The sequence below is a fragment of the Mustelus asterias genome, chromosome 6 (genome assembly GCF_964213995.1).
Source record: "Mustelus asterias chromosome 6, sMusAst1.hap1.1, whole genome shotgun sequence".
In the NCBI taxonomy this organism is placed as follows: Eukaryota; Metazoa; Chordata; class Chondrichthyes; order Carcharhiniformes; family Triakidae; genus Mustelus; species Mustelus asterias.
The window spans coordinates 84757758-84773766 of record NC_135806.1 but is presented as its reverse complement, the minus strand read 5'-3'; the positions used below and the strand labels follow the sequence as shown (position 1 = coordinate 84773766).

Here is a 16009-nt window from a genome sequence, read left to right as displayed (position 1 = left end):
CCGCTCCTTCCTCATTAAAATTTACCTCTTTGATTAAGCTTTTGATCATCTACCCTAATGTTTCCTTATGTGGCTTAATATCGGATTTGCTTCATAATGCTTCTATTAAGTGCCTTGGGATGTTTTATGTTAATGGTGTTATAGTTACTATCACTGCTGTCAGTCCCTCATTCTATACTCCAAGTTTGTCTCCATTCTTTTACTGTCCTAATCCTTAAGTAACTAGTTTTACTAATATTACTGTGGCTAAGGGTGGCACAGTGGTTAGCACTGCTGTCTCTCAGCGCCAGGGACCCTGGTTTGATTCCTGGCTTGGCACACTGTCAGTGTGGAGTTTGCATGTTCTCCCCGTGTCTGCGTGGGTTTCCTCTGGGTGCTCCAGTTTCCTCCCAGGTGCATTGACTGACTGGAACAACTGCCAGAGTGTGGCGACTAGGGGAATTTTACATTAACTTCATTGCAATGTTAATGTAAGCCTTACTTGTGACTAATAAATTAACTAATAAAATATGGAACACTTTTCTATTACCCTTTGTTGGCTTGTTAGTTTTCTTTCATGTGCCCTCATGTGTAGCTGCCATTTTCATATATTTTCTATTCATTCTGGCCACCTTTAATAATCCTGTTAAATGCGTTTAAGTTTTAATTTTGATGTAATTTCCTTTATTAATGAAACTCCAATCTTCGATACATTCCCTTTCTTCACGAAATTTACTTGACTGCATGTTTGTTTGGTTTCAATGTTTCCCGTTCTGTTGTTAATGAAATAAAAGTTCGAATGTGAAATCATCTGGGTTTAATAATGCTGCGTGAGTTGGAAAAAAAATCAGCATATTGGAAAACCGCAGATAGCGAGAAAGGATGACAACAGATTTACATGAGGTCAGGAGAGAATCACTGACTTGCAGAGATTGAGAAAACAGCATTAATGCAGGTCGGGAGACAGCTAGCAAATAATAGATCTGTAGAGAACAAATGAGGGGAGGGCAGCAGATTTGTCATTGTCATAATTAGAGCTGTGGGAAGGCTGGGAGAGGGGTACAAAACATGACAATGAAAGCATTTTGAGTCAAGAAGATTGGACCTGTCTGTCTCTCTCTCTCTTTGGTTCTGGGGGTTGACAGAAGAATTGGTGGTCAATCCTATCTTGCATCCAGATGTCGGCAAAGGTGATAGACCCTTCCCTCACCTGACAACAACTCACCCTTTCCCTCCGCGTGCGCAGCTGGCTGGCAGCGAATGCGCAAATGGCCCTGAGCGTGCTGGCTCTGAGTGGATGGGATTTCTTTTGGGGGGGGGGGGGGGTGATGTGGGCTGCGCGCGGAGCGAGGTGGCAGCTGGAGCGTGCAGTTATCGTTTGGAACCCGGTTCTCGTGCGGGTGCGCGCGCGCGCCCTGCCTGCCTGGCTGACTGAATGTGACGTCGGGAGTTTAGGGGCTGGGTGAGGAGAAGATGGCGGCGGCAGTGAGCGCGAGCAGTGGCAGCAGTGACACTTCCAGCACCGGCGAGGAGGAGAGGATGAAGCGGCTCTTTCAGACCTGTGATGGGGATGGCGACGGCTACATCAGCAGGTAGGGCTCGTGTCTTGCTCCTGCTCCAAGCACTGCCTCGGGGCAGGGGAGAAGAGAGAGAGAACATTGAGGTTTGGTGAGATCACCGGAAAATCTTAAATGCTGCGAACAATAGTTTAAAATGCTGAGGAGGGTGCTGGGGGCCAGCTGCAATATGCATGATAAACTTTAACCTCATTTGCTACAGCAGTTGGGAGGGGGGGGGGGAGGGGTGAAGAAACTTTGTAGAAGTCGATGCGTTTTAAATTGCATGAACTAAAATGCGGTAGTGAATAATCGGGAAAGATTGAGTCTGGCACAAGTTGTAACAATATCAAACCATGCACCTTGTATCGTGTGCTGCAGAGAGAAAGCTTTCAGGAGGAAGAGACTTTCTCATTCTGTCCTGAAACTTGCACAGATTTGTTTTGATTCCGAACTTACTAGTGTTTTAACAAAATAAATGATCGAGCATCAGACAGACTTAAAAGACATGGACATTTAAATTGGAAAGCCAAAAGCAACATTTCCCATGTTGGCAGATAATGCGTTTGATAAGAATTTTTGGAGAATCCCGATGCCATCGTTTGAAGTAACACGAATGTGATGAGCCTGAACTAAACGATTGACGAAGTTTTTTTAAATTGACGATTTAATCGAAAAAACTGGTTTGTGATTGGTTGATGTGAAGAAGTAAATTAATAACTAATAATAAATCAAATAAGTCGGGGTTTTTTTCTCTACTTGTTTAAAGGTAAATCTGTGGGTATCCAAAGGTGCCGAACTACTCAGTAGAATAGTTCTCCTGCGTCGTTGAGAGCGGAGCATTGAGACACCAAGTGCACACATGAATAAAGTGCAATTGAACGAAAAATAATTAAACCACGAACAAACACAGCATTGAGTTTACACATCGATTTAAATCACGTCATTGAAATATTTTTTGTAAAAGTTTTAAAGAACGCATAACTGGTGAATACGTTAGCACACTGATTGCGAGGAATAAAGGTAATTCGCTGAAGCGAACAGAATGAATTTTCAAACATATTACACAATCGATGAACTCCAACTGATACTGAACAACTAGCAGAACATATGTGTAAGTAATTGAGCGACAGCCATGCTGAAAAAGAAACACTACTAAAAAAGAAATGTACTCGTAATTGGGGATAGTATAGTTAGAGGCATTGTCATTGTTCTCTGTGACCCAGGATCGAGAATCCCGAAGGTTGTAATGCCTGCCTGGTGCTCGGGTTTGGGATATCTCATCTGGGCTGCAGAGGAACTTGGAGTGGGAGGGTAAAGATCCAGCTGTCGTGGTCCAGGTAGGTACCAACGACATAGGTAGAACAGGAACAAAGGTTCTGCTAAGGGAGTATGAACAGCTAGGAGCTAAATTAAAAAACAGAACCAAAAAGGTAATAATCTCTGGATTACTACCTGATCCGCCAGCTAATTGGCACAGGGTCAATAAGATTAAGGAGGTAAATGCGTGGCTCAAAGATTGGTGTGGGAGGAATGGGTTTGAATTCATGGGACATCGGCACCTATATTGGGGAAAAGAGGACCCGACGGATGGTCTTCATCTGAATCATGTTGAGACCAGAGTCCTGGCGAATCGTATAACTAGGGCTCTAAACTAAATAGGGAGAGAGGAGGGGGGGGGGGGTGTGGTCAGTTGTATGGAGAATTAGAAAATCAAAGTTAAAGGAGAGGGTAGAAGTGCAGGTTAATGATGAGAACTTTCAACTAGTTAAAGGAGCCGAGGGCTCAGGGGAGGTTAGTAAAGTTTCCAGAGCACGTAATAGAACAGAGAAGGTGGCAGGAATGTAACCTCAGGCAGAGCAAAAAAGGTGACAAATATGAGAAGGGAGGTGGTCAATGCAGGACTGAGAGTGTTGTACTTAAATGCGCGCAGTATACAGAACAAGGTAAATGAGCTTGCTGCGCACATTGAAATTGGCTGGTACGATGTTGTGGGCATCACAGAGACGTGGCTGCAAGGGGATTAGGGCTGGGATCTAAATATCCAAGGATATGTGTCCTATTGGAAGGACAGGCAGATGGGCAAAGGGGGTGGGGTTGCATTGTTAGTAAGGAATGAAGTTAAATCGATAACAAGAAGCAATATAAAATCAGAAGGCATAGAATCTCTGGGTAGAGTTGAGGAATCACAAAGGTAAAAAGACCCTGATGGGAGTTATGTACAGGCCCCCTAGGAGTAGTCAGGATGTGGGGCAGAAAATATATCAGGAGATAGAAAAGGCATATTAAAAAAAGGCAATAGTACAATAATCATGGGGGACGTCAATATGCTGGTGGGCTGGGAAAATCAGGTAGGTAGTGGATCCCAAGGAAAGGAATTTGTGGAATGTCCAAGAGATGGTTTTTTTGGAGCAGCTTGTGACAGAGCCTACTAGGGAACAGGCAATTCTGTATTTGGTGATGTGTAATGAGGCAGACTTGATTAGGGAACCTTAAAGGAACATTTAGGGAGCAGTGACCACAATATAATAGAATTTACCCTGCAGTTTGAGAGGGAGAAGTTGGAATCAGATGTAACAATTAAATAAAGGTAGCTACAAAGACATGAGGAAGGAGCTGGCCAGAGTTGATTGGAAAGAGAGCCTAGCAGGGAAGACAGTGGAACAGCAATGGCAGGGATTTTTGGGGGTTATTCGGGTGGCACAATAGAAATTCATTCCAAGGAGGAGGAAATCTGCTAAGGGGAGGATGAGGCATCCATGGCTGACGAGGGAAGTGAAGGACAGCATAAAAGCAAAAGAAAAAGCATACAAAGTGGTGAGGATTAATGGGAAACCAGAGGATTGGAAAGCCTTTAAAAGCGATCAGAGGACAGCTAAAAAAGCAATAAGGGGGGAGAAGATGAAATAGGAGTGTAAATTAGCTAGTAATATAAAAGAAGATAGGGAGTGTTTTTTCAATATATAAAAGGGAAGAGAGAGGCAAAAATAGCCATTGGACCACTGGAAAATGAGGCTGGAGAAGTAATAATAGGAAACAAAGAAATGGCAGAGGAACTGAATAGATACTTTGCATCAGTCTTCACGGTGGAAGACACCAGTGCGATGCCAGAGCTCCAGGAGAATCAGGGGGCACAGGTGAGTGCAGTGGCCATCAATAAGGAGATGATTCTGGGGATACTGAAAGATCTGAAGGGATAAATCACCTGGACCGGATGGACTACACCCCAGGGTTCTCAAAAGCGATAGCTGAGGAAATTGCAGAGGCATTGGTGGTGATCTTTGAGGCATCACCGGAGGCAGGGAGGGTCCCAGAGGACTGGAAAGTAGCTAATGTAACACCGCTGTTTAAGAAGGGAGGGCGGCAGCAGATGGGAAATTATAGGCCGGTTAGCCTGACTTCGGTCATTGGCAAGATTTTAGATTCCATTATTGAAGTTGAGCTAGCGGAGTACTTGGAAGTGCATAAAATAGGACTGAGTCAGCACGGCTTCATCAAGGGGAGGTCATGTCTGACAAATCTGTTAGAGTTCTTTGAGGAGGTAACAAGGAAGTTAGATAAAGGAGAATCAATGGACATGATTTATTAAGATTTCCAGAAGACCTTTGACAAGGTGCCGCATAGGAAACTGTTAAATAAGTTAAGCGCCCATGGTGTTAAGGGTAAGATTCTGGCATGGATAGAGGATTGGCTGACTGGCAGCTGGCAGAGAGTGGGGATAAAGGGGACTTTTTCAGGATGGAAGCTGGTGACTAGTGGTGTGCCTCGGGTCGGTGCTAGGACCACAACTTTTCACAATATACATTAACGATTTGGAAGAAGGAACTGAAGACACTATTGCTAAGTTTTCAGATGATACAAAGATGCGTAGAGGGACAGGTAGTATTGAGGAAGCAGGGGGGGCTGCAGAAGGACTTGGGCAGGTTAAGAGAGTGGGCAAAGAAGTGGCAGATGGAATACAATGTGGAAAAGTGAGGTTATGCAGTTTGGAAGGAGGAATGGAGGCATAGACTATTTTCTAAATGGAAAAATGCTTAGGAAATCAGAAATACAAAGGGACTTGGGAGTCATTGTTCAAGATTCTCTTAAGGTTAACCTGCAGGTTTGGTCGGCAATTAGGCAGGCAAATGCAATGTTGGCATTCATGTCGAGAGGGCTAGAATTCAAGAGCAGGGATGTACTTCTGAAGCTGTATAAGGCTCTGGTCAGACCCCATTTGCAGTATTGTGAGCAGTTTTGGGCCCCGTATCTAAGGAAGGATGTGCTGGCCTTGGAAAGGGGAGGTTCACAAGAACGATCCTGGAATGAAGAGCTTGTCGCATGAGGAACGGTTGAGGACTTTGGGTCTGTACTTGTTGGAGTTTAGAAGGATGAGGGGGGATCTTATTGAAACTTGCAGGATATTGCGAGGCCTGGATAGAGTGGACGTGGAGAGGATGTTTCCACTAGCAGGAAAAACTAGAACCAGAGGGCACAATCTCAGGCTAAATGGACGATCCTTTAAAACAGAGATGAGGAGGAATTTCTTCAGCCAGAGAGTGGTGAATCTGTGGAACTCATTGCTGCAGAAGGCTGTGGAGGCCAGGTCATTGAATGTCTTTAAGACAGAGATAGATTCTTGCTTAATAAGGGGATCAGGGGTTATGGGGAAAAGGCAGGAGAATGGGAATGAGAAAAATATCAGCCATGATTGAATGGCGGAGTATACTCGATGGGCCATATAGCCTAATTCTGCTCCTAAGTCTTATGGTCTTATGAAAATCATAGAATGGTTATAATACAGAAGGAGGTCAATTGGCCTGTTCAGTCGTTGCTGGCCCTCTGCAAGAGCAATTATTTAATCCCATTTCCCTGACCTTTCACTGTCTCTGCAATTTGTTTTCTTCAAGTACTCATTCAATTCTCTTTTGAAAACCATAATTGAATTTGCCTCTACCACCCCATCCGTGTTCCCAGTCTGAATGAATAGCTATGTAAAAGGTTTACCTTCATGTTGCTTTTGGCTCTTTTGCCAATCATATATCTGTGTCCTCTAGTTCTTGACCCTTCCCACAATGGGAGCAGTTTCTACCTGCTATCTAGACTCCTCATGATTTTCAACACCTCTATCAAATCTCCTCTCGACCATCTCAGGAGAACAGCCACAGCTTCCACAATCCATCCACATAAGTCCCCCATCCCTGGAATAATTCTTGTAAACCTTCTCTGCACCCTTTCATGTCCTTCCTAATGTCTAGAATAGGACACAATACTGCAAATGAGGCAAATCAGTTTTTAAAAAACATATTCAGCTTAATTCCTTGCTTTTTTAATCTTTATTTATTAAACTCAGGATCCTGTATGATTTTTTAACCACTTCCTCAGCCTGTTCTGTCACCTTTAAAATTCTATTTTGTTAGAGTCACAAGTAGGCTTGCATTAACACTGCAATGAAATTACTGTGAAAACCCCCTAGTCGCCACACTCCGATGCCTGTTTGGGTACACTGGGGGAGAATTTAGCATGGCCAATGCACCTAACCAGCACATCTTTAGGACTGTGGGAGGAAACTGGAGTACCTGGAGGAAACCCATCATAGAAACCCCACAGTGCAGAAACAGGCCATTCGGCCCATCAAGTCTGCACTGACCACAATCCCACCCAGGCCCTACTCCCATGTCCCTACACATATTACCCGCTAATCCCTCTAACCTATGCATCTCAGGACACTAAGGGGCAATTTTCTAGCATGGCCAATCAACCTAACCCGCACATCTTTGGACTGTGGGAGGAAACCGGAGCACCCGGAGGAAACCCACGCAGACACGAGGAGAATGTGCAAACTCCACACAGACAGTGAGCCAAGCCGGGAATCGAACCCAGGCCCCTGGAGCTGTGAAGCAGCAGTGCTAACCGCTGTGCTACCGTGCCGCCCATGCAGACAGTGGGAGAAGGTGCAGACTCTGCACAAGCCGGGAGTTGAACCCAGGTACCTGGTGCTGAGAGTCAGCCGTGCTAACCACTGTGCCACCGTGCAACCCCGCCTTCAACAATGTGTGTGTTCATATAATATGTAAATAAAATATATATATCCCAGTTGTGTCCATTCATAAGGACAAAACAAATAGGAGCAATAGTAGGTCATACTACCCCCTCTGCTTTCCCTGAGCCTGCAGTACCATTCGATTATATCATGGTTGATCTGATTTTGGCCTCACTCCACTTTCCTGCCTGGACCCCATTAACCTTGACTCCCTTGTATTGTATATGACTGGTACATTGCGTCAACTATTTTAACTTTACCAAGTGCAACGCTGCTAGGGAATATAGTTTTTATAAATGTGGAAGGATGTGGTGAATGTGGTGATTTTTCTTTGTTCATCACTTCAGGAATGACTTGCTAATGGTGTGTCGGCAACTAAACATGGAGGAATCGGTAGCAGAGATTATGCATCAGTTGGGAGCAGATGAGAATGGAAAAATCTCATTTGAGGATTTTGCACGTTGTCGTATGCAGTTGGTTTCTGAAATAAGGAAGGAAGAAGGTGAACTTTCAGTGAAGTCTCAAGAATCTTGCAAAAAAAGAAAATTACGTGATCGAATAGCTTCATGGCCAACCAGCAGCGATAACAGTCTTGGTATGTAGCTGCATAACAGATGAATCTTTACTTCTGTGTAATTTCTAATACACTCTGATGCTGCATGAACATGTTCCACCCTAGTTGTAATTGGTATGCATCTGAATATGTCATAATGTATTTGACAATGTCATAGTTGAATGTGGTGGCTGTAACTTATAATGCTACACTTCAGATTCTCATTCTAAACTTGTATTGAATGTACAATAATCATTAGATCTTCAATGGGAAGATGTCATTTAACATTAACTGCTTGCAGTGCTTTGCTTAGGTTGGCTATGTTTGTCGTGATAGTCATCTGTGATGCAAGGGAAAGTGTGTATGTAATATGGAATAAAACTCATTTTCAATGTATGTTCTTAAATGATTTCAGTTGACTAACTGTCATGGTTTGTGACATTATTTCACTAATATCATTATTTCTAATTTTAATGCCACATTCTTCAAGGGTCCAACGGTAGTTCCCATAGTGAATTTTGTTCCCCTATCCTTGCAGAAATATGCACCTGCCAGACTAACAGTTACCCACATGCTTACTATATTAAATATAGTTTTATGTCATATAACCCCTACTTTTGGACATGGTGAATGTAAACTATGTAGACTGAAATAGCTGATATCTTGATTTGCAATTGAATGGTGCAAAAATCTTTTATATAAAATTCTGTAACAGATCTCATGAAGATTAATTGAAAAGTAAGGAGGTTACGCTGAAGTGTGTTGATCAAAGCCATCTGGAACATTGCTTCATTTTTGTCCATTGAACTCCAGGAAAGATGCATTTGCCTTGGGAGGGATTAGAGTGCAAAATCATTAGAATTATTTGAGGCCTTAAAATTTTGAAATGAAATAAACAGAAAATGCTCAGATCTCAGCATCTGTGCAGGGAGAAATAGAGTCAATGGTTCAGGCTGAAGATATTTCATCAGCGCAGGTTGCATAAACTTGGCATGTATTTCCTTGTGTTTAGAAGGTTGAAAGACCTAATTGAGGCATTTTAAAGGCATTGGATAGGCTGGATTGAGAAAATGTATTTCTTTATGCACGGGAATCCAGGGCATAACACAAGAAATAGAAGCAGGAGTAGACCACAAGGCCCTTGAACCCTCCCCCGCCATTCAATATGATCATGGCTAATCTATTCCGGCCTCAATTCCTTTTTTGTCCCATTTCCCCATGCCCTCTACTCTTGATCTATCTAATATCGATTCACCTCCACTTTTAAGAACTTCTTAAAAAAATGATTTCAGTTGACTAATTGTCATGGTTTGTGACATTATTATTTCACTAAGATCATTATTTCTAATTTTAATACCACGTTCTTCAAGGGTCCATAGTGAATTTTGTCCCCCTATTCTTGCAGAAATATGCACCTGTCAGACAAACAATTACCCACATGCTTACTATATTAAATGTAGTTTTAAAATGTCTTAAAAAGCATTAAAGTAGATAAGTCCCCAGATCTGATGTGATCTACCCCCCAGAATACTGAGGGAGGCAAGGGTAGAAATTGCTGGGGCCTTGACAGAAATCTTTGTATCCTCATTGGTTACAGGTGAATTTCCAGAGGACTGGAGGATAGCTAATGTTGTTCCATTGTTTAAGAATGGCAGCAGGGATAATCCAGGAAATTATAGTTCGGTGAGCTTTGTGTCATTGGTACGGAAATCTTTGGAAAAGATTCTTAGGGACTGGACTTAATCGCATTTGGAAACAAATGGACTTGTTAGTGATAGACAACATGGTTTTATGAAGGAGAGGTCGTGCCTCACTAACTTGATCAAGTTTTTCGAGGAAGTGTTGATAGATGAGGGAAAGGCAGTGGATGTTGAATACATGGACTTCAGTAAAGCCTTTGACAAGGTACCTCATGGTAGACTGGTACGAAAGATGAAGTCACACGGGATCAGAGGAGAGCTGGCAAGGTGATACAGAACTGGCTTGGCCACAGAAGACGGGGGGTAGCAGTAGAGGAGTGGTTTTCTGAATGGAAGGCTGTGACTAGCAGTGTTCCACAGGGATCAGTTCTGGGACCTTTGTTGTTCATAGTATAAATAAATGTAAATGTTTTGGAGGAAAATGTAGCTGGTCTGATTACTAAATTCGCAGACGACTCAAAAATTGGTGACGTTGCGGTTAGTGAAGAGGATTGTCAGAAGATACAGCAAGATATAGGCTGGTTGGAGACTTGGGCATGGAAATGGCAGATGGAGTTTAATCCGGATAAGTGGGAGGTAATGCATTTTGGAAGGTCCAATGCATATAGGAATTACACAGTAAATGGTAGAACCCTTCGGATATTGACAGGCAGAGAGATCTGGACGTACATGTCCATCGATCACTGAAGTGGCAACACAGGTGAATAAGGTAGTCAAGAAGACATACGGCATGTTTGCCTTCATCGGTCGGGGCATTGAGTATAAAAATTGGCAGGCCATGCAGCAGCTGTACAGAACCTTAGTTAGGCTTCATTTAGAATATTGTGTACAATTCTGGCCACCGCACTACCAGAAGGATGTGGATGCTTTGGAGAGGGTACAGAAGAGGTTTATCAGGATGTTGCCTGGTCTGGAGGGTGTTGGCTATGAGGAGAGGTTGAATAAACTTGGTTTGTTCTCACTGGAATGATGGAGGTCGAGGGGTGACCTGATCGAGGTTTACGCGATTGAGTGGCATGGACAGAGTGGATAGTCAGATGCTCTTTCCTAGGGTAGAAAAGTCAAGTACTAGGGGACATAGGTTTAAAGTGCATGGGAAAATGTGTGAGAAGATGTGCGAGGCAAGTTTTTTTTACACAGGGTGGTGAATGTCTGGAACGCGCGCTGCCCAGGGAGATGGTGGAAGCAGATACGATAGTGGCATTTAAGGGGCAACTAGACGATTACATGAATAGGATGAGAATGGAAGGACACGGATTCTGTAAGCGCGCATGGTTTTGGTTTAGGTAGACATCATGATTGGCGCAGACTTGGAGGGCCGAAGGACCTGTTCCTGTGCTGTATTGTTCTTTGTTCTAATGATTCAGCTTCCACTACCCTTTCGGGCAGAGAATTCCAGAAATTTACCAACTTTTGCGAGAAGAAATTTCTGTGCACCTCTGTTTTAAATGACTGGCCCTTTATCTTGTAACTATGTCCCCTTATTTGAGACTCTGCCATTGGTGAAAACATCTCGCCATCTCCCCTGTCAAGTCCCCTCAAGGTCTTGTATGTTTGAATAAGGTCACCTGTCACTCTTTTAAACTCCAAGGAATACAGACCCAGGCTATTTAGTCTCTCTTGATAGGACAACACTCTCATCCCAGGAATTAGCCTGGTGAATCTCCTTTGGACTGTCTCCAACGTTACTATATATATATATACTCCAACATTACTGTCAGGCAGGGAGGAAATGGCCGAGTGAGGGAACCATGGTTCACGAGAGAGGTGGAATGTCTTGTGAAAAGGAAGAGGGAAGCTTATGTAGGGATGAGGAAACAAGGTTCAGATGGCTCGATTGAGGGTTACAAGTTAGCAAGGAATGAGCTGGAAAAGGGGCTTAGGAGAGCTAGGAGGGGACATGAGAAGTCCTTGGCGGGTCGGATCAAGGAAAATCCCAAGGCTTTTTACTCATGTGAGGAATAAAAGAATGACCAGGGTGAGGTTAGGGCCGGTCAAGGACAGTAGTGGGAACTTGTGTATGGAGTCAGTAGAGATAGACGAGGTGATGAATGAATACTTTTCTTCAGTGTTCACCAAGGAGAGGGGCCATGTTTTTGAGGAAGAGAAGGTGTTACAGGCTAATAGGCAGGAGGAAATAGATGTTCGGAGGGAGGATGTACTGGCAGTTTTGAATAAACTGAAGGTCGATAAGTCCCCTGGGCCTGATGAAATATATCCTAGGATTCTCTGGGAGGCAAGGGATGAGATTGCAGAGCCTTTGGCTTTGATCTTTGCGTCCTCACTGTCCACGGGGATGGTGCCAGAGGACTGGAGAGTGGCGAATGTTGTTCCTCTGTTTAAGAAAGGGAATAGAAATGACTCTGGTAATTATAGACCGGTTAGTCTTACTTCGGTGGTTGGTAAATTGATGGAAAAGGTCCTTAGGGATGGGATTTACGACCATTTAGAAAGATGCGGATTAATCCGGGATAGTCAGCACCAATTCGTGAAGGGCAAGTTGTGCCTCACAAATTTGATTGAATTTTTTGAGGAGGTAACTAAGTGTGTTGATGAAGGTAGGGCAATTGATGTCATATACATGGATTTTAGTAAGGCGTTTGATAAGGTCCCCCATGGTCGGCTTATGATGAAAGTAAGGAGGTGTGGGATAAAGGGAAAGTTGGCCGATTGGATAGGTAACTGGCTATCTGATCGAAGACAGAGGGTGGTGGTGGATGGAAAATTTTTGGACTGGAGGCAGGTTGCTAGCGGAGTGCCACAGGGATCAGTGCTTGGTCCTCTGCTCTTTGTGATTTTTATGAATGACTTAGAGGAGGGGGCTGAAGGGTGGATCAGTAAATTTTCTGATGACACCAAGATTGGTGGAGTAGTGGATGAGGTGGAGGGCTGTTGTAGGCTGCAAAGAGACATAGATAGGATGCAAAGCTGGGCTGAAAAATGGCAAATGGAGTTTAACCCTGATAAATGTGAGGTGATTCATTTTGGTAGGACTAATTTAAATGTGGATTACAGGGTCAGAGGTAGGGTTCTGAAGACTGTGGAGGAACAGAAAGATCTTGGGGTCCATATCCACAGATCTCTAAAGGTTGCCACTCAAGTGGATAGAGCTGTGAAGAAGGCCTATAGTGTGTTAGCTTTTATTAACGGGGTTGGAGTTTAAGAGCCGTGGGGTTATGCTGCAACTGTACAGGACCTTGGTGAGACCACATTTGGAATATTGTGTGCAGTTCTGGTCACCTCACTATAAGAAGGATGTGGAAGCGCTGGAAAGAGTGCAGAGGAGATTTACCAGGATGCTGCCTGGTTTGGAGGGTAGGTCTTATGAGGAGTGGTTGAGGGAGCTAGGGCTGTTCTCTCTGGAGCGGAAGAGGCTGAGGGGAGACTTAATAGAGGTTTATAAAATGACGAAGGGGATAGATAGAGTGAACGTTCAAAGACTATTTCCTCGGGTGTATGGAGCTATTACAAGGGGGCATAACTATAGGGTTCATGGTGGGAGATATAGGAAGAATATCAGAGGTAGGTTCTTTACGCAGAGAGTGGTTGGGGTGTGGAATGGACTGCCTGCAGTGATAGTGGAGTCAGACACTTTAGGAACATTTAAGCGGTTATTGGATAGGCACATGGAGCACACCAGGATGATAGGGAGTGGGATAGCTTGATCTTGGTTTCAGATAAAGCTCGGCACAACATCATGGGCCGAAGGGCCTGTTCTGTGCTGTATTGTTCTATGTTCTATATCCTTTTTAAGGTAAGGGGACAGAAACTGTAGGTAGTATTCCAGGTGAGACCTCATCAACACCCTATACAATTGCAACAAAACCTCTCTATTTTTAAACTCCAGCCGCTTTGCAATAAAGGCCAAAATGCTATTTGCCGCCTTTACTACTCGTTGGACCTGTTGGCTAGGCTTTTGATTCATGCACTGGAACACCAAGATTCCTCTGTACTTCACTCACCTGCAGTCTCCCTCCATTTAGATAATCTGCCTTTTGATTCCTCCTACCAAAATGCATGATCTCGCACTTCACCATATTAAACTTCATTTGCCAAGTTTTTGCCAGTCACCCAATCTGTCTACCTCCCGTTGCAGAATCACAATATCCTTGTCATAACCTGCCCTTCCACCTATCTTTGTTTCATTGGCAAATTTGGAAACCTTACATTCTGTCCTTCCTCCAGGACATTAATGTAAATTGTAAACAATCGCGGGCCAAAAACTGATCCCTGGTAGTCCACTAGTCGCATGTTTCCACTCTGAAAAGGGTCCGTTTATTCCAACTCTTTTTTTATGTGACAGCCAGTTTTCAATCCATGCTAACACACAGGGAGGTGATGGCCTAATGGTATTATCGCTAGACTATTAATCCAGAAACTCAGCTAATGTTTTGGGGACCCGGGCTCGAATCCCGCTACGGCAGATGGCAATATTTGAATTCAATTTTTAAAAAATCTGGAATTAAGGATCTACTGATGACCATGAAACCATTGCCGATTGTCGGAAAAAAAACAAGTGGTTCACTCGTCCTTGAGGGAAGGAAATCTGCCCTCCTTACCAGATCAGGCCTACATGTGACTCCAGAGCCGCAGCAATGTGGTTGACTCTCAACTGCCTTCAGGCAACTGGGATGGGCAATAAATGCTGGCCAGCCAGCGATGCCCATGTCCCATGAATGAATTTTTAAAAAAATTCCTCCAATCCCACTGGCGTTTACTTTATGCACCGGCCTCTTATGCAGCACCTTGTCCCTGTTAGTGGGGGAACACTTTGGGACCAGTGATCATAATTCTATTAGTTTTAAATAATTATGGAAAAGGATAGGTCTGGTCCACAAGTTGAAGTTCTAAATTGGGGCAATGCCAATTTTGATGGTATTAGACAGGAACATTAAATATTGATTGGTGGAGGCTATTCACAGGTAAAGGAACGTCTGGCAAGTGGGAGACTTTCAATAATGAGAGAGCAGGGCCAGCCTGTCCCTGCTAGTTTGAAGGGCAAGGATGGCAGGAGTGTGGAACACTGGATGACTAAAGATATTGAGGCTCTGGTCAATAAAAAGAAGGAAACATATGTCAGGTATAGGTAGCTGGGCTCAAGCGAATCCCTTGAGGATAGGGGATGTAGGAGTATACTTAAAAGGAAATCAGGAGGGCAAAAAAGGGAAAAAGTGAGAAGGCATGGGATCCAAGGGGCTGCTGCCCTGTGGATCCCGAAGTGGCTTGCCCAAAGGAGGCAGAGAGTGTGTATAGATGGGTCTTTTTCTAAATGGAGGTCGGTCACCAGTGGTGTGTCCCAGGGATCTGTTCTGGGACCCTTGCTGTTTGTCATTTTCATAAATGACCTGGATGAGGAAGTGGAGGGATGGGTTGGTAAGTTTGCCGACGACACAAAGGTTGGTGGGGGTGTGGATAGTCTGGAGGGATGTCAGAAGTTACAGAGGGACATAGATAGGATGCAAGACTGGGCGGAGAAGTGGCAGATGGACTTCAACCCAGATAAATGTGTAGTGGTCCATTTTGGCAGGTCAAATGGGATGAAGGAGTTCAGTATAAAGGGAAAGACTCTTAGTACTGTAGAGGATCAGAAGGACCTTGGGGTCCGGGTCCATAGGACTATAAAATCGGCCCCGCAGGTGGAGGAGGTGGTTAAGAAGGCGTATGGTGTGCTGGCCTTTATCAATCGAGGGATTGAGTTTAGGAGTCTGGGGATAATGATGCAGCTATATAAGACCCTCGTCAGACCCCACTTGGAGTACTGTGCTCAGTTCTGGTCGCCTCATTACAGGAAGGACATGGAAAAGATTGAAAGGTGCAGAGGCGATTTACAAGGATGTTGCCTGGATTGAGTGGCATGCCTTATGAGGATAGGCTGAGGGAGCTCGGTCTTTTCTCCTTGGAGAGACGTAGGATGAGTGGAGACCTAATAGAGGTATATAAGATGTTGAGAGGCATAGATCGGGTGGACTCTGAGGCTTTTTCCCAGGGTGGAAATGTCTGCTACGAGAGGACACAGGTTTAAGGTGCTGGGGGATAGGTATAGGGGAAATGTTAGGGGTAAGTTTTTCACACAGAGGGTGGTGGGCGAGTGGAATCGGCTGCGTCAGTGGTGGTGGAGGCAAACTCAATGGGTCTTTTAACAGACTCCTCGATGAGTACATGGGACTTAATAGGATGGAGGGTTATAGGTAGGGATATG

General features: G+C 44.1%; 1 protein-coding gene across 1 annotated transcript in view; it reads left to right on the top strand.

The window, feature by feature from the left end:
• The first annotated feature begins 1452 nt into the window (after nucleotides 1–1452).
• mcc (MCC regulator of WNT signaling pathway) overlaps nucleotides 1453–16009 on the top strand; it is a 183291-nt gene continuing 168734 nt past the window's right edge. The window contains exons 1-2 of the mRNA XM_078214653.1: nucleotides 1453–1571; nucleotides 7905–8152. Of these exons, the coding sequence (XP_078070779.1) occupies nucleotides 1453–1571; nucleotides 7905–8152 (367 nt within the window). The remainder of the gene's footprint in view (nucleotides 1572–7904; nucleotides 8153–16009) is intronic.